Source organism: Dermacentor silvarum, chromosome 3 (genome assembly GCF_013339745.2).
Source record: "Dermacentor silvarum isolate Dsil-2018 chromosome 3, BIME_Dsil_1.4, whole genome shotgun sequence".
In the NCBI taxonomy this organism is placed as follows: Eukaryota; Metazoa; Arthropoda; class Arachnida; order Ixodida; family Ixodidae; genus Dermacentor; species Dermacentor silvarum.
Window position 1 is genome coordinate 135,570,938 of NC_051156.1, and position 26,026 is coordinate 135,596,963.

The 26,026-nt window shown below is 44.0% G+C and overlaps 2 protein-coding genes across 2 annotated transcripts in view; both read right to left on the reverse strand.

Annotated features, from left to right (window-relative positions):
• LOC119445803 (calcium-transporting ATPase sarcoplasmic/endoplasmic reticulum type) overlaps nucleotides 1-26,026 on the reverse strand; it is a 663,011-nt gene that overhangs the window by 488,999 nt on the left and 147,986 nt on the right. The window lies entirely within an intron of this gene.
• Nucleotides 2,856-25,756, reverse strand: LOC119445805 (neuferricin). The gene is made up of 4 exons (XM_037710092.2): nucleotides 25,407-25,756; nucleotides 25,154-25,294; nucleotides 17,683-17,869; nucleotides 2,856-5,348 (listed from the first exon to the last, which is right to left on the reverse strand). Exons 1-4 carry the CDS (start codon nucleotides 25,732-25,734, stop codon nucleotides 5,129-5,131), a joined length of 876 nt encoding a protein of 291 aa, XP_037566020.1. The 5' UTR covers nucleotides 25,735-25,756; the 3' UTR covers nucleotides 2,856-5,128.

Genomic DNA, 26,026 nt, shown 5'->3' on the forward strand with positions numbered 1-26,026 from the left:
AGAATTAACTGCTGCTAACAAAACAGTGCTAATTGCACAGTTATATAGTGATGAGAAATAAATGCACATTACCACTGCATATCGCAAAAAAACTAGCATAAACGCATTAAGTATATCAAAGAGAGAATGGATCTCTCTTCGGGTAAAGACAGTGATATTGGCTTTCATACTTATAAAAAAATAAGGACACATTATAGGTTAGTGGTTGCAATAATTTAGTAAGCCTATACGGTAAAAACCACCTTGATAATGTTAAATTTGTTAAAAAGCGGCGCTGTCACAAATACGTAGTGCCTCATACATCTGTAATTTCATCTTTCCCGGAAATAAATAACAGCACGACAGTGCACCCGGTGCTGAGAGGTGCGTTCGCAAGCAGCCACTTGTAATTCAACCATTTGACCATCTGCGTCCACTGAAGTTTCCATTTGTCTCTGTATTCCTTCGCAGTGACAGCGAAATTTCATTACATTGAAATCTTGTATAAACACACTTCGTTATATTGAAGATCTAAGTACATGGTGTTCTGTGGACAAGAAGGTATGAAAAGTTCATTCTGGTTAGGTTAGTTCTCGTTATATCGAGAATTTCGTTATACTTAAGTTCGTTATAATGAGGTTTAGCTGAGCTAGCCATGTCGGCTACGTACTAATAGTGTTTTACTACAGCCACATGCTACATATATGGTTGACAATCGTTATCTTGTCAGCGTTGTAAGGCCACCACGTCCTCAGGTTCACCCTAACCATAGGGAAATGAAAAACAAAATGTTGCCAATGGCCACAGCCCGTGGGATTCGATCTAGAGCTACTGCAACAGTGTGCTGTCGGGAGCTGGAAGCTTTAATCAGTCGGCTATCGTGCAGTGGTGGTGTCTGTGCATGTACCCGAGAGGCCACAACAGGCAACGCTGTAGCAGACGGCGATGACTGTGTAATGTAAAGAAGTTGTTCCTGGGAAGACAGCGGTGCCTGCTCCGAGAATGCTGCTGCTGCAGTAAATGAGTTCAGAGCCAGAGATACTGATTGCCGAACTTCCTGGAATTTTTTTAACCAATTTTTGAGTTAAAGGTATAGCTACAAGAAAGGAAAAAAGTGTCTCAAAGTTTTCATCATGGTGAGTCCATGCAATATGAAGCCTGTTGCCTAACAATTCTCTGTGATGGTAATGCATGATCCTCAAAAAAAAAAGGCATCAAAACGATGTGGCTTGTTGGAATTTCCTTGAACAACCTCGAGCTTCTTGCTCATTCCAGAAGAACCCTTCACAACTACATAAACACTGATGTCAACACACATAGTATGTCGGCAGTGTGTAGTAGAAGGCACAAAATATTTTATTAGGCACGTACAGTATTTCAGGAGAAATGTGACAATGTTGTGAGCATGCACACTATCCAGAAAAAGTAAGGATACCTCTGTGCCCTTCCTAGCTAAGTACTTTATTTTATTTCTTCTAGTCTGAAAGAATATTTCAGCCTCCTTTTGCTTATCCTGTTCTTTTTACTTTACAGCAGCACCTTCAATCCTTTGCACAACACCAACACAAATTCTCAAAAATTGCTGCCTCACAAAATGTGCAGAAAAATGTATGTTCCACTATGTACTTTCCAAATCATGTCTTGCTTAAAATTTGTTAAGTGCAGGAATATCTCAAAACAGAAGCAGCAGCATTTGTGCATTATTTCAAGTAGCACATAGCTTAGAAAGATCATCTTAATATGAAAATGATGAGACCATGAAATGAGAAAATATCATGCAACGACATAGCAGCTCTTGGGCAACGTTTTAACTCAAAATAAAGCTGCTACACTGCATTGTTATTCAATTTTTGCATCATCAGAAAGCAAGAGGCTAAATGACAGTGCACCAAAAAAAGACCCAATCAAAAATAGGCTGATATAAATGTGGGGTACAAAAAAAAATGATGCAATGATAAAATGTTTTAGCACAAGAACTAGGAGTCACGTGACACTCATGTCTGGACAAGCACCGAACATCCTCAAAGAATGAGAAGTTACAAATTCAGCAAAATGTAGTGCATTGCAAAATATAGTGCAGCTAAGCCACAACACTCAATGGTGCATCACGATGGTGATACATGAAACTAACAAAGCCCACACATGTGCTCGACCTTGTTGGAGCACAGCTAGGCGTTCTATAAACATGCCACCTTCAATTCATGACACAAGGAATCACAATCTGAATATTTACTGCTGTTTTTGTCGTGCCTTCTGCAAGCAAGCGTCAATTCAACGTTTAGCTGTACTTTTTCTCTCACTACACTTTCATGCAAATGCTACCACATTAAAGCTTTCGTTTGTAACAAGAGCAATGCCTTCGTAAACATTTCCAATTGTCCAATCAATATACTACACCGGTATAGAAGGTACTATTTGTCGATCCTGTGCCACTTAAAAGCTCGCTGGTGTGGATGCCACAGAAATGGACACACATGCAGGCAGGTCAGAAGGACGCAGGTAAAAAGCTGGAAATGCAAATGACATGCATTTCCCATTTCCACATTCACTCACATTTACGACGTTGACATGATTAATTCCCAAATGCCAAGCTGTTAAGCCTTAGGCATGTCGAGTGGTCCCTTGAGCCAAGGCGCCACATGGCAAAAGTATGAGTGACTATGCTTGAAAGGTGTTCTGATGCAATTCGTAATATATGTTTCATTATGACCAACCTGTACATTACTGCATGTTCATATTGAAGAGCGAGCTACCACAGGGAACTGTTCTGTGGCCAAGTAAAAACTTAAAGTAATACTAGAGCAGCATGGCTTTAAGGTCAGCACCACAAAAATCATTTGACAACACAGGATAGCATAAATAAGAAAGTTAATAAATTAGAAATAAAACCAGGACAGTTTATTGTTAAAATCACACACATCAGAAAAATGAAACTTTGAATAAAAGAACCGAAAAGCATATCCACACAGTGTGAAAATGTTAGCATTTTGCAGATAGTGTCATCCACCAATGTACAGAGACAAAGCTTCCAAAAGTTTTATGACCACAGCAGCAACACATACAGCAACCGTGCCAAGGACATAGAAATCACATGAATATGATGTTGCAGTTTCCTTAATGATGACTGTAGTCACATGCACTGGGATCGGTAACAATAAGTCATTACTACATGTAACAAATACAATTAGACATCAAATCGGGCATTGCAAGACATTCATCGCAAGCCCTTAAAATTCTCTAAGGTTCCATACTAATTATATTTTACTCTGAACATCCTCTCGTACATCAGCTTATGCTCTCATCATTTCATAGTAGTTCACAGTAGGCCAATGACAAATTGAAGTAAAAAACAATGCAGGGAACAGAAATTTAGACAAATTTCTCTCTTAAGTACATTATGCCATCACCACAAGAGAAGGCATGAAAGTTAGACAGTCGTTCTTCATTTAGTTTTGAAGCCCCTAGTTACTCCTCAATTCTTAAGGATGAGATACAATTTATTATTTTAACTAGCTCTCACAAGACCAGGCCTTACATCTTCACATACCATTCCTTGCATTCCCAACACACCTCAGTTCCACAAGCATACAGTGAATAAATTCGAACGGCATCATTCGAACAGTTTATTATAAATTAAACATTTTCAACAAACAACCTTCTTAAAGTGAGATGAGGCACGTTAGGCTTAATAGCCATGGAGTCATTCTTTAACTGAGCACTTCTTTCCCTACACATTTATCCTTTGCTCTTTCCTTCAACATGAAACACTCACGCTAGATCTTCAAAATTCCGAACACCCATTCTTGACAATGCCACGAGAAAGGCAAACACAAGATGGAAACACAACAAGCATAATGTAGATACAAAATTTCAACCATTGTGTGTTTCGCTAATTGCTTTATCATCCTACACTGCTGTCGCCCACCATGCTGCACTCAAATCAAGTGGCGCTTACTAAACCAAACTTGATGCTCTAAGCAATCGTATCAGTCTGCATCCACAGGCACTCACACTGAATGAAGAAATTGGGCAATTTCGCTTGAAGAGCAAAGCACTGAAATTTCAGCCTTGCACTTGAGTTCCTCGGACGGTGTCCCCTCTGCGAGGAGGCAACATGTTGCCACGATGCAGCACGCGAGACAGCTGCTGCTGCGTAGCAAAAACAGTGCTGTGGTATATACCAGCCAGTCGCAGATGTCGCATCTCGATGGTGCCCACGACAAGATCGACCGAAAATTGTCGGCATTTACGAGCGCCCTATAAAACGATTATACAGTTTCAGCTTGACGTTTGCTGTCTGTTCCGCTCAGACCAGTGTACGCACCCCGGTATGGTATGCACTCAGCTGCTCAGCAGGAATGCCAGTGTGTATGCACGCAATGCTCATGTGAGCAGTGGAAGGCAGACCACCGCTCTAGCTCCGCGACAGCTGACTGAGCAGACCGTGGTGGTGCGTACAATTGGCGTCGTCATTTTTGCAGCCAAGCGCACTGTGTTTCTAGGGACTGTTGAAACATCAATGCATCACTAGTCACTGCACAGTGAAGTCAAGCACACCAGCACTTACACTGGCAAAGAAAGCTACCTTAGGCTGCATTCACACACCATTCTGCCTTGCGTCCTCAACTTAAGGCGTGACTAGCCGAGGCCAATTAAGACTCTTTTACATAATGCAAAAACAGTATACAGTCCAAATTATGCATAAGAAGCATACCGACACCATCCCTTGCAGGCCATTTGCCAAATATTATAGGCTCATGTATTTGCTGATAGTGCGCCACATTTCACACACAAGAATTATTAAAGCGCACTGCACGCTGCAAGAGTGCGATTATTTTATTTCACATGCAACAGTGCAATGCTACAAAAATATTTTGCTAGAAGAATTCTCCACAAGGCAAGGCATTGTTATGCCTTCCACAGTACACTCTGTAGAGGCAATATGGGATATAATATGTCCTATTGCCACCTTTGCGGCACTTTCAGCTGCAAACCGATTACATCCTTACTATTGCCACACAGTCTTCATGGGCTGAGCACATAAAAAAACAAGAAAAAGAAATGAAACGAAACATCTTCTTACAGTTCAAAGCAGAAAGTCATGAAAGAAAGTCCCACAGCTTGTTTGTTAGGCTTTGTTCAATCTGTTTCACTGCGAGTCGGGCACCTTGCAGGTGTCAGATGTGGGAGGGCATCCGGGGTACTCCTTAAGGTGAGGGTCATCCAAGTCGCCGCGGTTCTTGTGGGAAGTGCCTTGAGGGTGGTTGGTAGGGGGTCCCGTGGTGCGGACACAGACACACCGAACAGCGCCAGAGTCACGTTCATAGTACTGCCGTGGAACTCCGGCCCAGTCCCGTTCAACTCCGCCACTATAACAAGAATAATAATCAAATTTTATTCAATTGTGGGGTTTCACATGTCAAAACAATGATTCGATTACGACTAGTGGGGGATGTGACTTCGCACCACTTGGGATTCTTTAACATGCACCCAGTGCATAATGAGTCTTCTTGCATTTCACCCCAATAGAAACATCGCTGCCACGGCTGGGATCAAACGCACAACCTCGGGCTAGGCAGCACAGTGCCATAGCCACTGAGCTACCACAGCGGGGATGAAGAATCCAGAACCAGTCAAGTTTCAAAAGAAAATTTGCAACGTCTGTAACAAAACAACATCTGAAATTCTGCATAAGCAGGAACGAGGATTCAAAGTGAAATTTCAGCAGATTCATGTCAACGTAGATTCCTCAGTGACAGCCGCTAAAGGAACACTAAAGAGGAAAAAAAATAGGTTGAGCTGGATTAGTACAGTAGCCTGCCACTATACCAAAAACACCACTCTTGCTGTAAGAAGAAGCTTAGTAAGCCAGAAAAGAAGCAATAATAAAAGACAGGTGGCGCCGCCGCCTTGAAGTTCCTGTGCTAGCCCGCTGAGGGACCCACCCACCACCCAAAACCTCTAAGAGAAACAAAGTTTATACTACTACTACCCACTATGACACCATGGATACTGACGCTGTCTCCACGAGCCTATTTAAGTCTTTATCAGTAAAGATGGGCTACAATGTGTCCTAAAAGAGCCATAGCTTGAACTTAGCAAGGCGCAATAAATTTTACTCAGCCACAACAGCCCAAATTCGAAAACAAAAAGAAAGCTTTGGAATTGTTAACTTCACAATGACATACTGGCGCAATTTTAAAAAATGGAAGCTTGACCTTTACTTTATCTTTTAATACTAAAGCTATAAAGATATAATCATGGCACATGTAAATACAAGGGAAAGGAATTATTTTCTACGTATATGATTTGTGCAAAACACTTTGAGAATAAGCAAAAGCAACAAAAAGAAAACATATTTTGCACAAACTTCTTCAGCAATAGGGGGGAAACCCCAGGCAAGAAACTGGAAGTGGGTTTTACCCCAAGCCCCACCTATGGCTTTGTTTCGAATTTTTACAGACAGCTGTCATCATATATTAAACAGAGGTATACATTTCACTTGTTTTACATCACATGTGACATCACTGCAGCCGGAGATCTCGCATGAGTCTGTTTCCTCTGATCATGCTTTCAAAGAAAGAGAATTGCATGCCTAACTTCTACCTCATCCCGTGTTCCTACTCTAAACTAACAAATGAAGCTTGCTGCTTGTAATTCAGTGTTGGCCACAGACATTTATCCATAAACATAGTACTCAATTAAGAAAACTGAGCAAGAAAAAAGTTTTGGGGGACAGGCAACATTCGTCAATAAAAGGGTTAACATGAAATTAATGAAATTTGAGTTCTTAAGGAACCCTGACCAGTCTAAACTGATCTTGGGTTTTTAATTAGTGTCCTTATAACCACTTGGCACAGGCTGTGCGGATGCAGCACACTATAGTCCGATACAAGTCGTGAGAAATGCGGCTATTTCCTGTCAAAGGATCCCCCTTCCAGCCGAAGGTGTCGCGGTGTCAACATGACATCGCGGCCGACGTCACGTTTCTTTTGTGCCACGGTATAAAAAAAAAAAAGCGTGTTGTTCCGCGCTTAGGGATTTATGAAAATAACCACCTCTGCTGTTCACGTCTACCCATCAGCATCGTCAGTGAGATTATGCTCTCTCAAGCTGACTTTAGTGCCGTTCAGTCATATGCCAAGGTGAATTCCATGAAAACCTTGCTTCTGTGTTGCGTGCAGTACTTTTAAAACACTCCGTAACGATGATCGCTCTCGTGTTTCATTTTCTGTGTCACCGCTAAGCGCCGTCGGGAAACAGCCACCGCCACAGTTTACTGGAATTCAACTCGCTACTCCAACTGACAAATAAGACCTTGTATTGTAACAGGCAGATAAAGAATTTGAGCTGAGATTTCATTTTCGCTCAAAATAAAGGCGTCCTTTGGAACTACTTATGCGTGCGGATGCCCTCGGAGAGACCTGGCTCCAACAGCGCTACTCGTAGGTGTAAGGCAGTCGGCCACGAAGTTACATTTGCACAGCAACACCACTGGCTGGAAGGGTGTCCTTTAATGGGGAAAAGCCGCATTTCTCTTGACTTGTATTGGACTATAGTACAAATGAAGCACCATGAGGGTTGGTCCTCCTCCAGAGACATTTCTCAGTGATGTGTTCGCTTTGGTAACAACCCTGTGCAAGCAAGACTTTTCGGCACCAAGATCTCCCTCTAGCTGTGGAAAGTGTCTGCTTACATGGCAGCCCTAACTGCAGTGTTGCAGTTGAGGTGATGTGCTCTTATATTGATTTCGGGACACATAACAGATGGTGCACGTGATATGCAAGCTCATATGTAATCACCTTGGCCAGATTCCCTTTCCATTTTGTGCCCTTCCCTTTCTATTGCATTTATACTGCATGCTTAGCATATGCGTAAGATATCTGTAGCAGGTCAGCACTGCACCATCTGCTTTCTTACCTCATCCCGTATTTTTTTTTTCATGCTGCTTTAACTCTGGCATATACCAGCTAGCCCATGCTTATACTCTTGTTGACAACTGTGATGTGCACTGTGTCTACTGTAGAATACTGTGTGCATCTGTCCAGGCTCAGCTACCCAGAGAAAATCAAGCTTCTCTGACGGGAAGTCTCATGACTACGTCTCCCCTTCATTTTAAGATCATTGGTTGAGGGGAGCAATACAGCCGAAGCATATATGCAGCGCTCATGTGGGGGAAATGCTGCAGGTTCTGCAACACTATATCCACCAGTGGCCACACAACGCTCATATAACCAGTGCAAAAAACAGTGAATATGTAAGTACATACTGTTGATAGATTATTCTAGGCTACAGACAAGGCTAAAAAAATGCTAATGTCCATTTGTAATTGAAGCAGTAGAGTATTTCATAAGTTAACACAGTGGTGGAACAGCCACTTCACCTTTTGGCACATGTCCTGGCGCAGGCAAAAAGTCGATTTGGCGCAGGAGCAAGCACTTTTGGCTCAGGGTCCAATGCACGTACGCTTACCATATACCATGCAAATTTCAACTGATATAGCCGATATGCTGTGGAGAAGGGTTTGCGTGAGGCTTACCCTGTGAGCGCGGTCAGGAAAGGACACGAGGCTTTTTTCACACTGCGACGCACAAAGGGCGCTACCAGCCAGGTTCGTCGACTCAACGATACGGTGCAGAGAAGGCACCACGGACAGATCGTCAACAAACGCGCGTTTATTAACCCAGGATGCAACACAGTGTGACATTCATGGTTTGTGGGCAAAGATCGATTGAGTATGCGTGCCTGCACTGAACATGATATCATGCAAAACACTCATAACATGCCATGCACATTAAGAGTTTTCAAATAGGGCCGCAAACAAATAGCGTCAGCGCCACTGCGCATGCGCGAGACGCAAAGAGAGTTTTGCGTTTGCGATGACAGCGTGACAGTGCACCCATTGGTGATGCCACACCCGTCCAAGCACGTGCACGCCCTTTTGCCAGGTTCGATCTTCACACGACATTCAAATCGGGCGCTTTGTGCATTTGATTGTCATACCCTTTGAACTTTCTCTTTAGGTGACCTATTCATTTAATTTTGATTCAATAAAAATTAAAAGGTGTACGCAATTATAAGAACCCATAAGAAACTCATCTTTAGCTGTCCCATCTTGGGTCTACAGGCACAGGCTCATGAAATTTTCTGGTGCTATGAAATGAAACTCCACAAGTGCTAACATAAATTGTGCACGCATCTTCTGATCGATTATAGTTTTTTTTTTTAGTGTGTTTGGTTTAATTATTACCGTCACTGTGTCATTTCCCTGCATTTCCCTACAAACTCCCTGCATCAAACTTTCTGAACCATTATTGGGACTTTGTTTTTGTACAGCTCCATTTTTCCCGATTTTTTACCGCGCTCTGGTGTAAAAAATTGAAACCGAAGCCAATTACCGACCGTAACTCGACTTTGGTGCTGCGAGCAACACAACACTAGTCTGAAGGACTGCGACTCGTCGCTGGCGATATTGGTACATCGTCCACTGAAGAGTGCAGGTCTGCTTTGGGGTTTAAAGGGTTAACAAGGCTGACTAAAAGAAATTTGCCATTCAGCTGGACAGAAGAATGGCACTGCACATATGAAAAGCTGGCAAAGATGCTTTTTTTTTCAACCTGTAACTTTGCCTTCTAAACTTTTTGCTTATAACAAAAATAGCAATGAGCATGGGAGCCTTTGCTGCTATTCCCGATTTCGCAGGCGTGCTTAATCAGCCATGGTTCTACCACGGCATGGAGGAAGAAAACCCAGGAGAGGCCCCGACCAACACGGACGTATTGGAGAAAGTGTGGCGGTAGTCAAGTGCTATTTTTCGCAAAGGAGCACTGGGACGGGTACCCCAAATGTCAATGTTGCCATAGCAACCGCGCTCCTGAAGCTTTCGCTGCTGCTCTCGGGCTCTGAAAAGTAAGATAAGACTTTTCTGCAGGTCAGTGCTGCCACTGACTAACTGAGATTTGGAGCAATTTTTGGAGCAATTTGAAGCATCCAGATACAGATTTCGGAACACTTTGGAGCTAATAAATGCCAGATGCTGGACACGTCCTAAGCTATTTCAAACACTTAAAATTGACAAGCGTTATTCCAGAAAGTATTTGCTTGCTGTAAAACAATGTTGCTCTGCCTCTAAATACACGAGTTTTCCTTTAATTTAAATGAAGACAACAAACCTGTTCACACAGTGTGCTGTAATTAGTTTATTTCAAGTTTAGTGAAGCTGCTCAGATGTTGCCTTTTACATCGTATGATTTTTTAATTACAGCTGACACTTTGTTATGTTTTGAGCAAGGCTCTAGCAACAGTCAGAAATGTCATCAATGCTTTTCTGAGCCGGGCCAGCCTTGATGAACCCCTCGTAACGCTCAGTCATTGCTTCAAACGACAGCAGCTGCTTTTCAGCAGTCTGTTTTTCCTCGTAAAGCTCTGTTCCGCCTCTTGGTTCGGAAAAGCCTCAAAGCCTCTGTTCGGCAACTGGCCGATTCACAACTGGCGTCGACCGATTATTTCAACACCAGCAATTCAAACAAGCTCGATTATTCAGACTACTTTGAGGCACCATCACTGGCCACAAACTTAAGTATTAGTACGACCGAAATTTTGGACACCTTAATACGCCATTCTATATATTTCGGGCTCTGCCTGCACGACTGCGTGCTAATTTGACCTCCGAGTTGAGCGGAAATAGCAATATTTTGGCGTTGATACATCGCTGCAGCATGGTGGTCGGCGATGTTGCCGACACCTGCTGGAAACCGAAACTAGCGAAGCCTAGTTAATCCAGCACCGACCGCGCCCAAACCATCGGGCAAGTGAACTCCGGCAAGCCATTCAGGAGGGCATTCGGGTTGGCTCCACGCCTCCAGCGTTTATTCATTGACGTGTTAGCTAGCGACACGGTCGCGGCGACTTATGTTGTTTTAGTGGTGCCGACTACACCCTCAATGTCTCTGCCGACGAGGAAAGTGCCTGTTTCAAAAAAAATAATAATAATAATAAACGCCTTCATTCGGCTATGATAGCGCGGTCGACTCCTGCGCGGCGATTTTGTAGCCATGCATTCCACTCGATTCTATCTGCCGCCCGTATCATCCACCGTTCTCTGCCGGCTGATACCATATAACGCAGGCGGAGCACCGCTCTTATACCACTGAGGAAGCGCCAAGGAGCGGCAGCGGAAAAGGCATCGCTACAAAATCGCGGTCCTGTTGCTGAAGGTTGAAGATTCGGCGCATGCATTAATTGTACTTTCGTCTATTTGTGGCGACAGCATAACAATGGCAGAGATACGGACTGACCAGATTGTAGGAAAGCGTACCTGCACGCAGGACCGCGTTGACAAACTTCGGCTTTAGTTTTGGACGATCCCCTTCCCGGGAGATACTTTCACTTTCGCGACATTTCGCGCGACTAGCACTGGACACATCGACGGATGATAGCGTTCCTGGCACACTACCAAGTATGCCGGCGCTGACGCTAGTGACGCGAAATCCCGCAAAAGTGAACGTATCCCCGAAAGTGGTCAATCGAGAATAAAGTCTTTTTTTAGCCACTGGAGGAATAAATTCAGTTATTTTCTTGCGAATTTGGATATTTCCGGCTCCCAATTATTTGTACTTTTAGGCGGTCCTCATCGAGCTCGAATTATCGGTCGCCGTTCGATTTATGAAGCCACTTTAGTCATGCGCGCGACGCACGTCTGCGGGCCACTGCAGCCACACACGTAATGTGCAGGCGCTAATTTTGGCGCACTTTGGTGAAAAATCGTGTGTTTTTATCAGGATGGCGCAGGAAATCTTGTATGGCGCAATCTGGCGCATTTGGCGCAGGAGTGGGAGCACTGTGCAGGTGTCTTTCTCGCAGCACATTTTGTTCTCGAGAAAAGCTGACTTTGGAGCGTGATGTGTGAGCTTGAAAGTTGTGTTTTGGGTCTGTGAGTGTGAGTGTTAGCCAACAACATACACACTCAAGCAATCACGGCGCGGGTCTTCGTCGTCATCTTTAACATGGCGCGGAAAAACACAGGAGCGCGTCTGCTTCGCTAATACTGCTACGGAAGTTTCGTAGGCTTTGTTTTGACGTGCAGCGGCAGCACACACTTTCGGCGGCTCGTAACAATGCAAGTTCAAAGTTCGCGCCCATCTGTTCCGGCGAGCTGCAGAACCCCTGATTGTAGGCGCAAAGAGAGATGGCACACCAACACGGCTGCACTTCCGGCTGCAACAACGTGACGTCAGGGCCTCTCTGTTTTGTTTCTGCTCTCCATGTACCAGGCAATGTTGTGGCCACCTGTACCCCAGTCAGTAAGCTGGACACACCTTTTTGCCTAGTGTGTACTTTTCCAAGTACAATAGAACCCTGCTGATACGTTTTTCAAGGAACCGCGGGGAAAAAACATGACAGCCAGGAAAATGTAACAGTGAGGAATGCCCCAAATCCCCACAGCAATGTCAGAAACTGCTCTAAATGGCTGCCAGTACAGTTATTAGACGTCTCAGTGCTCGTACTGTGATCAAAGACATTGCATGTCCACGTGTATAATTAAGGGGCACGTACTATATTCCGCAACAGTAGCTCTTTTAGACCCTTAATTTGCTTGACCACATAACATGGCTGTATTGCAGCGAAGCTGACTTTAGGAACCCACAAGAACCACAATCGCATCGAGACATGCTCATCAGGATTGACGATCGCATACTTCTGGCATATTGGGGCCGGGCTAGACAGGTTTCATTCTCTTCGTAACAACACGCGAGAGCGAAGTTGCCTCTGCAGCGCTAAATTTATAGGATTGCCGTGTTCAAACAACGTAAATTTCAGGGATATTACAGAATGGCGACATCTAATATTGGAACATAATACATAGTACTATAGTCAGTGAGATTTGGGGTTTAGGTCAGGACCACGAAAATACAAAAGCGAGGAATTTACCAACAGGGTTCTACTGCATTTCCTCGATATTATGTTCACTATGGTTAGCTGGCTTGTTCGAAATATCAGTTGCATACATTATAAATGCTTTTTCAAAACATTAGTTCCATATATAATAAATGCTTTCCGAGTGTGCATGTGGTCGTCGTGCATTCTTTCCTTGAGCTTGAACCAAATCATGGTTGGCGAGGAGGCGTGCACCAACCACAGTGCGCAGAGTGCCGAGGCATAGTACCATTGGCACCCCCCATCCCAGTGCTATATGGGCTGATTTCATATTAATATGCCACATAATGAACACAATTAGAAAAGACTATAATTATTTATCACTATATAGCCTGAAGTGTACACCAATTTATCAGTGTCCTTATGAATGTCGCTTTCTAGTGGCTTTGCTATTTTGTCAGTGCTTTAGGTGAGGAACCAAAACAATTCATCCATTCTAAATGTTCCTTGAATGCAAAATGAACTATGGTAGATTTCTGTTAACCCGTTTAATATGGCACATATAAATACCCCCCAAAAGTGCTTATTTTCTATCTAAATGTTCAAGACACATCGAGAATAAGCATATTCAAAGAAAAAAATCTGTCAGCCTTCCACTGGGGTGGAAATGGAAGACCAGCGAGGCTGTGCTAAGGTGAGAATTATGTATTTCCAATTATGACTATTAAGATGTGATGGTGTAACTGGTTATTTGAACTATTAAGAGGGTATCAAGACAACAAACACCGAATTATCGAGGGTATCAAGACAACAAACAAATGCTGCACTACGTCAACACGCTTTTATTTACTCAATGAATCGTCAAATCTTGTTTCTATTTAGCACAAGACCAGTGCGGAAGCTGAAATTCTCTTCATCTCATGATCTCATGACTGATTAGCGCTAGCAGCGGCGAAGGCCTCGCGACATCCTTCGCGGGGCGCGTTTTCATCTGAGACGCGCTTTGCACCAACGGGCGCACATCCCGATTATTTTTTCGCCACTCAGCTGCTCGCCAACAAATTGTCCGTCGATCGCGATGTAGCCGGTGCTTTTTATCTTCGACAGCTTTGCACTGAGTAAAAGCGAAACTACTGCTTGCCGCAACCGCTGTCAATGAAACCGCGGCCGCTATATATCGACACGATCATGGACGGCGACCTTGCAGTTCAGAAGGCAGGCGGCTGACGCACGCACCAAGTCAAAACGAAACTACCGTTCGCTGTAAGAAGTGTGGACGAAACCGCGGCCGCTATCGACGCGATCATGGACGGCCACTTCACGGTTCAGAAGGCAGGCGGCTGACAGACGCATCGAGTGAAAACGAAACTACCTTTCGCTGCAAGAAGTGCGGACGAAACTGCGGACGCTGACATGGGAGGCGACTACGCAGTTGTGAAGGCACGCAGCCGACGCGCGCATCAAGTGAAAACAAAACTACTATTTGCCGCAACCGCTGTGGACGAAACTGCGGTGGTTATCGACGCGATCAGAGATAGCGACTACGCACTTGCGGAGGCACGCGGCTAGCCACCAACGCGGTGTTACGCGCGGCGATAAACGCAAGAATAAAGGCTTTAAAGGCACAATTAGGCACTAAGTGCTTCGGCGTTGCTGTCAGTCACGTGCCGTGTACGATTGCCGCTGAGGACCACGGCGATGCGGACTGCGCCGCTTCGTTTCGGTTGGACGCTACGCCGTTCTTGCTCTTATGCGGCGCGCATTTGCGGTGCTCCGCGTTTTTAAAGAATGAGAAATATATATGATCCAGTGGTTTTCATTTATTTAGTGGCCACAGGGACCATGGCCTTATGGTAGCTACGGTACACCGCCATAGGGTGTACGGAAAAGGTTGGCACGTTTTTCATAAACACGTCCCCAACGCCGCGCACGTTCGGTGCGAACGCAGTCAAAACGCCGCAGCCGTCGACAACAGTTGTGCCCATTGTTTGTGTGACCGCACACAACCGCTGTCAAAACGCTGGCTACGTGACGAACGGCTAAACGCCGTTGTCGACACTGTTAGGGGAGTCGGCGGCAGAGGCCGGCAGGGCTGCTTGCATACGCCGCAGTGGGAGAGCGGGCACGCATACACACAGTCTAGGGTGCCTCGATGCCCTCCTCGTCCACCGCTCCCCTTCCACTGGGAAGTCGTGTTAGCTCTCCGCCGTGCGTTCGCTCCCCGTGAAGGCACATCCCTCACCCTCGCGCGCTTTCACTCACACATACAGTATACGACCAATGAGAGTTTTTTTCTATTGCCGGACGCGGCGATCGAAAGGTGAGCCCTTAACAGCTCCGCTGTAAAAGAAAGAAAACATACTGTGGAAAATTTTTCAGCAATTGGAGATAAACACCACGCTGAAACTGGAAGTAGGCCTTCACCCCAATTAACCTGTGGCTTCTTTTGGAATTTGTAGACAGCTCTTGTCATATGTGAAACATAAGTGTACATTTCATTTGCTATATTTCGTGTGTGACACCACTGCATTCGGAGATTTTGCATCAGTCTGTATCCTCTGATTGTACTTTCAAAAGAAAGCGAGTCACGTAAAGTTTTTTGGTATGTTGCCTGTAGGCAACATTCGTAAATAAAGGATTGAAGACCAACAGCAACGAAATTTCCCTTTGGCTAAATTGGTTATAGTAGGTCAGCAGTCTATACGACTGAAGCAATCTCTGCAAACCTGCAGAGCTGGTAATTGTATAATTCAGCCTTTCAGCAGCACCTAAGTGGGCGATGTGTGCATCTGGTGGTTAGAGAATATAATACAAGTCCCAGCACATCACCTCCAAGACTGCAGCGCTCCTCAGGCAGCCGCGGTCGCCCTCTAATCCCGCATGTCATGCCAAGAAAAATGTTTTCAGCCACAAAGCACTTCCAGCAAGTAGTAATGGCTGCGTTTCGTTCACAGTTCAGTATCAGAAATGCATACTTTTGCTAGCTTTTCCTGATGCATCCACTCTTATTTTGAACATAGCTAGGCTTCCTATGCGGTCCAAAATTGCAGTAGGCGTTTAAGACGAACCCGGTTTAGACCAATTTTCAGATATGAGGAACGACAAGTGAACATTTCGTTTGTTTTCCAGACCCAATGCACAAAATATCTGCTTACCCAAACCACTAATTTGGTTAAGCTAAACTTTCAAGGCCACCACTGATGACTGAGACTTGACTCAACAAGAGCCAGATCGGCAGACTTGGAGGAGGCGGCTCTGCTTGTTACAAGAAATGCAAATGGTGTTTCTGCGAACATATGCAGCTATGCCAACATCAATGATGACATGCAAACCTGCAGGGCTCGCACCACAGAAAAAATAATCAAGAACGTCCTCAAGGTGCCTCAGGCTGAAAAATTAGGGTGTGGACTGACTAGGAGGTACAGCCGCCCAAATCTTTAACTAGCGTGCGTGAACAGAGACTTTCTGTGGGCTAGCACCTTAAATTAGGAACAAACTTACAAATGACTATGCTATCTGACTATGCTCACAAAGCTCGTGAAGATAGCATAGTCATTTGTAAGTTTGTTCCTAATTTAAGGTGCTGGCGCACAGAAAGTCACCGCTCACGCACGCTAGTTAAAGATTTGGGTGGCTGTGCAGTTGAACTTCAGAACGCAGACCCTACATGAAAATACTTTCATTAAAGCTGATATTCGTTATATTTGATAGTTCATTAGTATATATCTAAGTTGATTGCAATGAGATTCAACTGCACGGGAACCGGTGGTGTTAACACGTGATGCAGCTGATAATGCCCTGAATACGCTGAATTTTTCCTTCAACAGCAGGTGGGCAGGCAAAATGTTGGCTTTTGTGACAATACACAGGTTTGCACAGCACCTGAAAGTAACTCAATTGGTTAAGTGAGAGTGCAAACATCAATATTTTGCACTGTGTAAGTTCAATAAATGTGTGTCTGACATCTGCCTTTAGCATCATTTATTTCATGCTGTAGATATCTGTGTGCAACAGAAACAGTAGATTATGAATTTGTAGATGGCTTCTGCTAAAATGAACTTCTTATAAGACGAGCAGGTTTTCCCAGTTCCTTCGAGTTCAACCTGATTCGGGAGTCTATTGTGTTTGCTGATATTCATTACTGTATTTTCTGGTCTATAACTCGAACCTATGTATAAGACGCATCCCCCTTAAAACGCCAGTTTTTCCGGAAAAAAAAAAACGTACAGTGTAGACCGCTTATAACGTAAGTCACCGGAGTCACGAATATCTGCACTATAAGCGGTACCGCAGTATAATCAAAACAACAATTTTCAAGCCCTGCACATATGCAAAACATGTAGACCCAACATGTAGACACGCCTTGTACTATCGCGATGTAGCCTGTGCTCTTCAAGCTCGACAGCTATGCACCAGGGGGGGGGGAGTGGCTTGTACTCAGGTAGCAACTGCGTAATTTGCGCAGTGGCGCCCGTATCTTGACAGCGATCTGCAGATGCGACGACTACGGGGTCGGTCGACTTGTGGTCGGCCTGCCGCCGCTTGCGTTGCTGCTCCGTCCTTCTCGCACGACGCTCGGGAAATCGATCACAAGAACCCGGCACCTCGATAGCGCGCACAGAACTCGTAGCAGTTAAGTCAACCAGCGCGCTTCGCGTGGCCATAACATGGAATCCGATTTTGACGTTAGTTTTTCCGGGGGAAAAAAAATGTGCATAAGTCATCCTAAAGACGCACCAATGAAAAAAAAAAAAAAAACGTCTTATAGAAACGAAAATACGGTAACTAACGAGACTCCCAGGTTACTGAGGTTACAATTCGGCTCACCTTTTCTTGCTGCACCAAACGCTGCTGCCTTTCTCCGGAGTCCACTCAGAATTGCAGGGGGGGAACACTTTGCTCTGCTCCTTGGCCAGGTAATCCTTCTGCTTTGCTCGCTCTATGGCCGCCCACACCGCCCGCAGCTCACTGGTTGGTTGGCCTTCATTGGTATAGTAGCGACCAGCCAACTTCCCTGTTCAGAAGCAAAAAAAGATGGAAGAACGTTGATTCCAAGCAACAATAAAGAGAAAATTAAGTCTATTTAAATTTGTCTGGATACACAATGGCATTTCCAACAAGGGGCACAATATTAGTGCACAATATTAGAGCAAAAGTGCATGCAATTTGGTGTGCAATTTTTAACGAGGCGTAATGGCTTGTTTATTGTACATGTTGTTGATGCAAATATGTGTACCACAAGTACTTATGCATGTACTTTATGTCCCACTTCTTGTAACGGCCTGTGCAAGACTGACAGTATTTTTCAAATAAATAAATTAGGAGTGGGTGAATATTTTAAGTTTTGAATACAAATCGAATATTACACAGTAACTTTTCGATGTTTTTTTTTATTTATTCAATTTTACCTTTACAAGCATCACTGTAAACAGTAATGTCGGCACTACAGGGTGTAGGATAAAGGCAAAATTCCTGATGAGGCCTGCCCTCCTGGTGGCAGTGTATTTCACCTATCGGCATAAATGCGTTGCAACGTTGTAAGAAAACAAGTTTCTACATGTAGTGCACAAAAAAAAAAAAGCTTTCAAATAACCAATTAGCAACAGAGTAAACACTTGAATGCCAACAACGTTGTAAAAAAGTGCAATGATCTACGTGTAGTGCATAAATACTTGCACATGATAAATTTTCGTAGTAACAAAACAGCAAACACCGAATAAGCACAATTACCATCATAGGAATGGAATGAGTTTGAATGTTAGATTATGTATTCATATTCTAAAGGAACTATTCGGTATTTTCAAATACAAGAACATCACCAAATATTTCGCAACAACCTACTGTTAAAGTCCCAGTATTGTTCTCCGTCTCCTAAGCAATGTATTGCAAATTATCAGAAGTGAAATAACACATTTTGAAGGCAATGCAATACAAAATGGGTAATGTAAGCTTTCTTTTCGACTTCACAGCAGAAGCCTACATGACAACTGTGATTTTTGCTTGCCTGTCATTAAGTGTATTTGAATGTCTAGTCTCCCTTTTATGTTAGAACCACTGATGTTTTCACTGCAATAGGCCCATTTGCATGTGTTTACAGTACACAATTCTTTCAGCAGCCTTTCTTCTCTTTTTTCCCCCATAAAATCTCATCCTTTCTTGCCAACCATTTATTCAACATTTTTGAAAAGGTATATGGTATACAGAAAAGGACCATACAGCAGCCATCAATTCTTAGAAGGCTTGTTTGCACCCAGGCTTTAAATATGTTGAGGCTATTTGTGCAGTTTTCTTAATGACAATTAGTTATTTTGTGCATAAAACTGATCCTTTATCAATGATAGTTAGCTATCTTTTTTTGCACTAGTCAGTAGACGTGGTACCTAACTATGTTGAAATAAATATTACTGCTGTAACTGTATGCATCTGCATTAGACTATTCAATATTAAATTCAATACTTGCTATTGGTACTCAATTCATACCCGAAAAAGTTGATATTTCCACACCTTTACACAATATGTCATTGTTCCTGAAATTTGAGCCTGAGTGAGTGACAAATAAACACCAATAAATTTCACAGCACATTTTTAAGCAGCTCAAGTTTAAACTTAGCCTGCCTTGCTTTTTCTCTATGAATTTCACCTCTATAACTGTGCCACTCAGTGCCTACTGTCAGGCCAACATCCCCAAGCAGCAGCCAAGAGATCTTGTTATTGCTTTTGTAATATTCGTCACATGTTACACAGGCACCAGTAAAGTCCCTTTAGAAAAGAGAGCCAAGACTTCCTACAGGAGTCGAAAAAGGAGTTGTGGTGATGTGACATGGCCACTACTGAGTCTTATTGCGATAATGATTATGTGGGTTATGTACTTCCACCGGGATTTGGCGTGGCTGTCTGGCTGCTGTGTGCCCCTAGGTCAGTTGTTACCTCCGCAGATATATATATATGAATGTCATATGAAACTACCAGCGAGGTGCTTTATACAGTCCTTGTATGCTGACCAAGAATGCAGATAATAATTGTATTAATTATAATATTAACTTCCTACACAAAACCTGAACATATGTTGGCTCACAGGCCATCTCTAAAGCCTGCCAATCTGTTAATAGAATGGTGAATTAGTATATTTAATGGATTCTTGGATTTACTTTATTTTCCTTGATTTAGCCACTCAGTATGTTCCACTGGGGCAGCCTTTGTCCTTGTGACATTGCATTCACAAATATAAAATTGCATGACAATGAAGCTGTGACCTTCGTGGTGGATAAACATGAACATAACATCAGGTTACTCGTTGCATAGGATGAAAGTAAACAAAATTGTACGCATTACCATTATTTGTAAAGCCTTTAACTGCTTCACTAAAAGTTTGCTTCACATAAACTAACATGTGCATTGGATCTGCATACATATTTCTATTTCATTCATGGTGCCGGCTGCCGGTTTAATACGTGATTTGTAGAGGCCGGATCTTTAGGCATTAAAAAAGCACGTTTTAGGCACCAAAAATAGGCAGGCAAAACAACGTTTTAGGCCTCCAATGTCGTAAATATAGGCACAATAAATTTTTTAATAAATGCAAATAATTTCAAACGAAGATGTGCGCGGCCTGTATCTACAATAGGAAAACAAGAAATGTTATTGTTATGATGGCACAAAGGCGCCAACAGTTGAACATAGCCGTTCAATTGTCCCATAAAACTGCTGGACTAATGACGATCAATTGGCTTCATTCAATAAGCACACTGCTCATATTCATGTCCAATGGCCACTGTACTCGAGCGTCGCATATAGTGAAACAAGCATGAAAAAGAATACTTGAAAGCTGGGAATACTGATTAAAAAAAACGATACTTTATGTCTGCCTGACGCAATTAAATTAAGACAACAAAAACGGACAAATAAAAAATGCAAGAGAGACTATGATTTATTAATAAATTAGCATGTTCTTACATGAGGACTGTTAGGTACAACTCTTCGCAGTTTCTTTATATAGAATAACATTATCCAAATTGTACCAGGCCAGACGTAAAAAATTAAATTATGGGGTTTTACGTGCCAAAACCAGTTCTGATTATGAGGCACGCCGTAGTGGGGGACTCCGGAAATTTAGACCACCTGGGGTTCTTTAACGTGCACCTAAATCTAAGTACACGGGTGTTTTCGCATTTCGCCCCCATCGAAATGCGGCCAGACGTCCCAACACTGCCAAATACACTTCCGCCCACTTGAAGTGCACGTGTTTGAAGAAATATGTTTGGAGAGCACGCTGAACGTAGTCGAAGAACCACTGTGAAGATTGTGGAAACTATAGCAAACTACCACCATCTCCAGATTTTCGGATTCAAAATTGTGCCTCTTGTCACTGAGAATGATCTCGTACGCTGAGAAGGAACGCCCGACGGGGGTGCACGAACACCTTAAAAAAGTAAATTACAAGCAAAACAAAAGCCTCGTGCACATCACATCTTTCTTTCTTATTTTGCTCTTCACTCTCCTTTCCCGTGACGGCTCTCCGCAGTTTCTTATTCGCCAACCGCGCACGCAATGTCAGCGTGTTGGCGTATGCTGGCCGGCGCGTCTCATTTCAATGCTGCTAGCAGTTGTTTTCTGGGAGTTGGTAGAAATAAAGGACTAGGTTGAACCAAATAGAGTTCCGAACAGTCAATGTTGCCCGGAACATGAATAACGGTCTCTAACTGCACTCGAAAGCGAAACTTCAGGCTAAATAGTGTCCATATAGGCGCCAATATTGAAAATAGGCATTTATATGCATTTATAGGCATTTAGGCACAAACGCCAAAATAGGCATTTATAGGCACTATAAAAACACTATAACAGCCATTCTTAACCTCTAATTCAGGCTCATATATCAAAGTGGGGAGATAGGAGCGCAAGGAACAAAAAAGGCATTTGCCTAAAATCCGGTCTCTAGTGATTTGCTACCAGTTATTTCTAAATTGGCATGCAAGGTACATCCTAAAAACTCTTTCATGCAATACATTCCAGACAACCAAACTATCACAAGAGCATTCATTCTTGATTCATTAAACTTTCACCATTATGTTTGCAAAACTGAACCGTCCATCCCTTCACTTTCGTTTCCTTCTGAACTTTCTTCAAGTCCAAGCACATCCTCTGCTCCTTCCCGATATATGTTCACAGTGAACACCCACTGAATGTGCTTATCACATCAGCTGGCACGACCAGTATAGTTCATGTGAGCAAAAATTACGTATAGTCTTCTGTTTGTTCACTTATCTCACGTTACCCGAGGCTATGTGATCAACGAGCTTATTGACATATATATATAAAGCCTTCAAATAAATTTCCATCATGCAAAGTTTTTATTCGGCATATTGTCACATTTCTTCATAACACCCTCTCTCGCTGTTGGTGCCGGTTATTTTTTTTACTCATCAAAGGTGGCAATGCTACACATACCAGCCACCTGCAGCCCACTTCAGCCAGCGAAAAGGAACACCACACACAGCGTTCTTCTGACGTATGTGGTGCGTTACACTGGAGCACTGGCACGTGAATGCACAATTAAAAAAAAAAGCATTTCGCTGCATACGCATCTTGAGATGCTGGTCACAGAATATCTGGTAGTACTGTATAACCACAGGTGCAGGGAAAATGAATACATCAGCTTGTCTCACATCGTGTCACACAATGAGGCTGAAGACTACCTGCCGTGTGCACTCCAACGTTAATGTCCATGACACAGCACCCACATGCCTCACAGCCGTTACCCAATAGAGCTAACCAATAAGTGTCCCAGCAGCATATCTCAGCAGATCTACCAAGAAGCTACCGCTTGACTTTGACAGTCATCCTCCAATTGTTTCTGCTCAATCTTTAACTGTAGCCACCAGAGGCCCATTAGATGCGCCTCAGTTTATGTACATGCACAAAAATTTCACCTCTAATTATGCGTAAAGCTATATTACTTAATGTTTCTACAAAAAGAATATTATGCAAGTGTCACGTGAGAAGCTGACTACTACTCAAATAAAATTCCAGCAGAACACGTCTCGTGATAAAGATGTCAATGTCAACGTGATTAGCATTGAAGCAATGTAGCAACAGACCGTAATGCCTGTGCTTAAATGTGTCATGCATGAGGTAAGTACGCAGCCGGGCTCGTCTCTCACGCTTACCACTGGACACGCCGCACCATTCAGCGGTACCACCACAAAGTCCACGCGGGGCGCGCGTGTTAATATATGTTAGCCACGCAAAATTGTCTAAGTATATATCACGCGGGTTCGATTGCACCCGCCACTGGAGAAATGTTAAGGGATCTTTTTTGTCTTTCAAGAGCGATACATACCTAGTGGCCCATAATTAGTGACCCAAGGTGCTCCAACGTTTTAAGTGTCCCGAGAATTCTAATTGCATTAAAAGTTAAGTCCACTCGCAACACATAGAGATGATGACCACGACACTGGCAGCCTTGTGCTTACCCACGTCTTTGCGCACAGCCATGGAGCGGCTATTTGATTTGTGCTGTTCTTGCTGCAATTTTGGTGTGACCGTAACGGCAGCAAAGTGAAGCGCAGTTTCTAGAACAGCCGTTTTGTGTCCAGTTGCAAATGCATGATTGGGCACAACCCTGACATGACACATGCTGAGTGAAGTCTGCAGTAAACAAGGCATGGCTGAACTATCATGCTTGCAGTTTCTGTAGACCACTAGAGCCACATTTCCCTCATAGTTTTTCTGGTAAACACTGTGGTCCTCTATAGTCACTTCTCTTGGAATGCGGAGTGCCCCTATTATCCTGTTGAATGCTTTCAGCAAGATGATAGTAGTGTGCCTTACGACCACTGGCACTGCGCAGACCTGTGCTGCAATCGGAAAATAGAAAGGACATGTGGACATTCAACATGGTGCAAAACAATGCTCGAAAGGCTTCTTTCCAAGAGTGGAACTTTTAAAAATTCCGGCGACTTACATGATGAAACCACAATCTGATTAAGGGGCATGCTGTAGCGTTTTGATCACCTCGGTTTCTTTAACGTGCACCCAATGCACAATACACTAGCATTTTTACATTCCACTGCCTTCAGAATGCAGTGGCAGCAGCAGCCGAACAGTACAACTTGGAAAGCATGCCCTTTGGAGCTATTTTCAAAATGTGAATCGCTTCTTGGAGCAGGTATGAAACAGGTTGAGCTGTGTATTGGAGTGGGAAGGGAGCAGATGAAGTAATATTTGGCACATATAGATACCATCATCCAGCTACAGTGCTTGCAGACAGCAGAAGGCACAATTAACTCAGTGGCTAAGCTCCGGCCCTTAGCAAATGGCTCACCCAGCCTCGAAGGTGTACAAAACCATGAAAGGTATTAAACTGACTCAAAGCCATGACATAAAGCTTAATGTTAGATGCGCATTGAGACGGCTGAATGTGCGCGTGCAACCTATGTCCTGCTCCATGTCACTTGCAATGGTTGTGGATAAGTTCAGCTCGTTTCTTTCATACATGATGCAACTGTTTTCTGCCAAGTAGTGCCAGTAGAGATTGTGCAGAAAGAAACATATGAGGCAAAAAAGAAAAACATTGACAATGTTTCCAGCGCTGTACTACAAGATTTGACCAAGTACCAGTAAATAATGCAACCGAATCCAGGCAAGTACTTTCTGCTACCCAATGCTATGTTTAAGTGGGGCCACTACCACATCAGCTCACACACTGGTAACCGTGATTTTGAAGCAAAGGCAACAGTAGCGCGGCAGGCTACATGGTCAATTTTGATTTTGCAGCATGCAAATGTATGGGTTGTGTGCTTAGCAAGTTTATTTCGCGTAGTTTGCATAAAACACAGCTCGACATCTAAGAAAGCACTTAATTGAGGAAATTATGAGAATTGGCAGAATACCACTGCGACATGTCCGTTGACTGACGCTACACCACGTGTCACTTTGAAGAGCATTTGCGAACTCCGCATGCAAGGTTTTGTTGTGTCAAAGTTTTGTCAATTCTCACTATAGAAATATGAAACATACCGCGCTTCCAGTGTTGCAAAAGAAAAAAAAAAGGCTAAGCTCAAGTTTATGCTCTCCAAAAAAAGACAAATACTAGCGTGCTATGCTGGGTGACTGCCAAACTGTCCAATATGAAAGCTAGGTCATCGACACTAACGTCACGCCCCTTTTTAATCGGAGTAAGCACCCCAACTGTCCGCAGCCAGCTCGCAAGCACGTCGTCGTTTACGTTGAGCGCATATTTATCTGCCACACATTGCACGGAGAAGACAGCTACATGACATGACAAATACCGTCAACATACCTACGTAGGTGTAGTCCTTTTCGTAGAAGTCTACCCACTGCGAGAATGACAGCAGGGTTTCATCCGACAAGCCGTTGAGGTCGTCCGTCAGGCCTTCGTCGGTGAATTCGCCCGTGATGTATGCCCTGGACGCATCTCGACCTGGAAGTGACCACGAGTGATGCAACGTAAGCGGGAGGTTTCGGCACCAGGAAATGCTCGCGCCGGCCTCGATAGAACGGGCCGCGCCGCAAGGCACGCGGAAGAAGCTTACCGGCGAACTGCGCGTAACCGCCTCCCGGCCTGTAGTGCTCGGCGCCTTTAGAGACATCGTAAACGCGTCCCAGCACGGCCAAATAAAGACCGAGGGAGTCGCCGCTGCCGTCGTAACGGGCGAGTTCCTCGGGAGTGAGCACTCCCTTGGCGGTAACCTTCGAGCGACAAAAGAAGCTCCCGACATACTTCGCCGACTTGAGCAACTCGTGGTGGACTTTGCGTACGAGTCCTGGGTATTTTTCTCGGGGAATGGGTTCAAAGTACACGAAGGCGACGGCGATCAACACCACGACAAGCGCGGAGCCGTATATCAGTTTCGCCGCCATTTTCGTACTGAAGAGTGACACAGCGTTGCCGAACGAGCAGCGAGCGAACGCTAAACGACTCTGTCCTCCTCACTTCACGCGGACAAGGGCCAAGCTTGGGCCAAGTGGAGCCAATGGTAGAGCGCGCAGAAACGTGCACGGAAAACAGAGTGCGCTCCGCATGGCGCTCCGCACGACTCTGACCTACTCTGACCTGACTTTACTCTGACCTGTGGAGGACCCACAACCAGGGCAAGAAATAAGACGAAAACTCCAATTGCGTTTTTATGACTCGAGTTTTGCAAGGAAGTGC

Bases quoted from the DNA above. Each gene is read 5' to 3' on its own strand.
- LOC119445805 (XM_037710092.2), bottom strand. From the start codon at position 25,734: ATGGCGGCGAAACTGATATACGGCTCCGCGCTTGTCGTGGTGTTGATC. The intron at 25,295-25,406 runs GTAAGCTTCTTC...GGTCACTTCCAG, and splicing joins CGGTTACGCGCAGTTCGCCG to GTCGAGATGCGTCCAGGGCA. The intron at 5,349-17,682 runs GTGAGCCGAATT...TTCTTGTTATAG, and splicing joins GTTTGGTGCAGCAAGAAAAG to TGGCGGAGTTGAACGGGACT.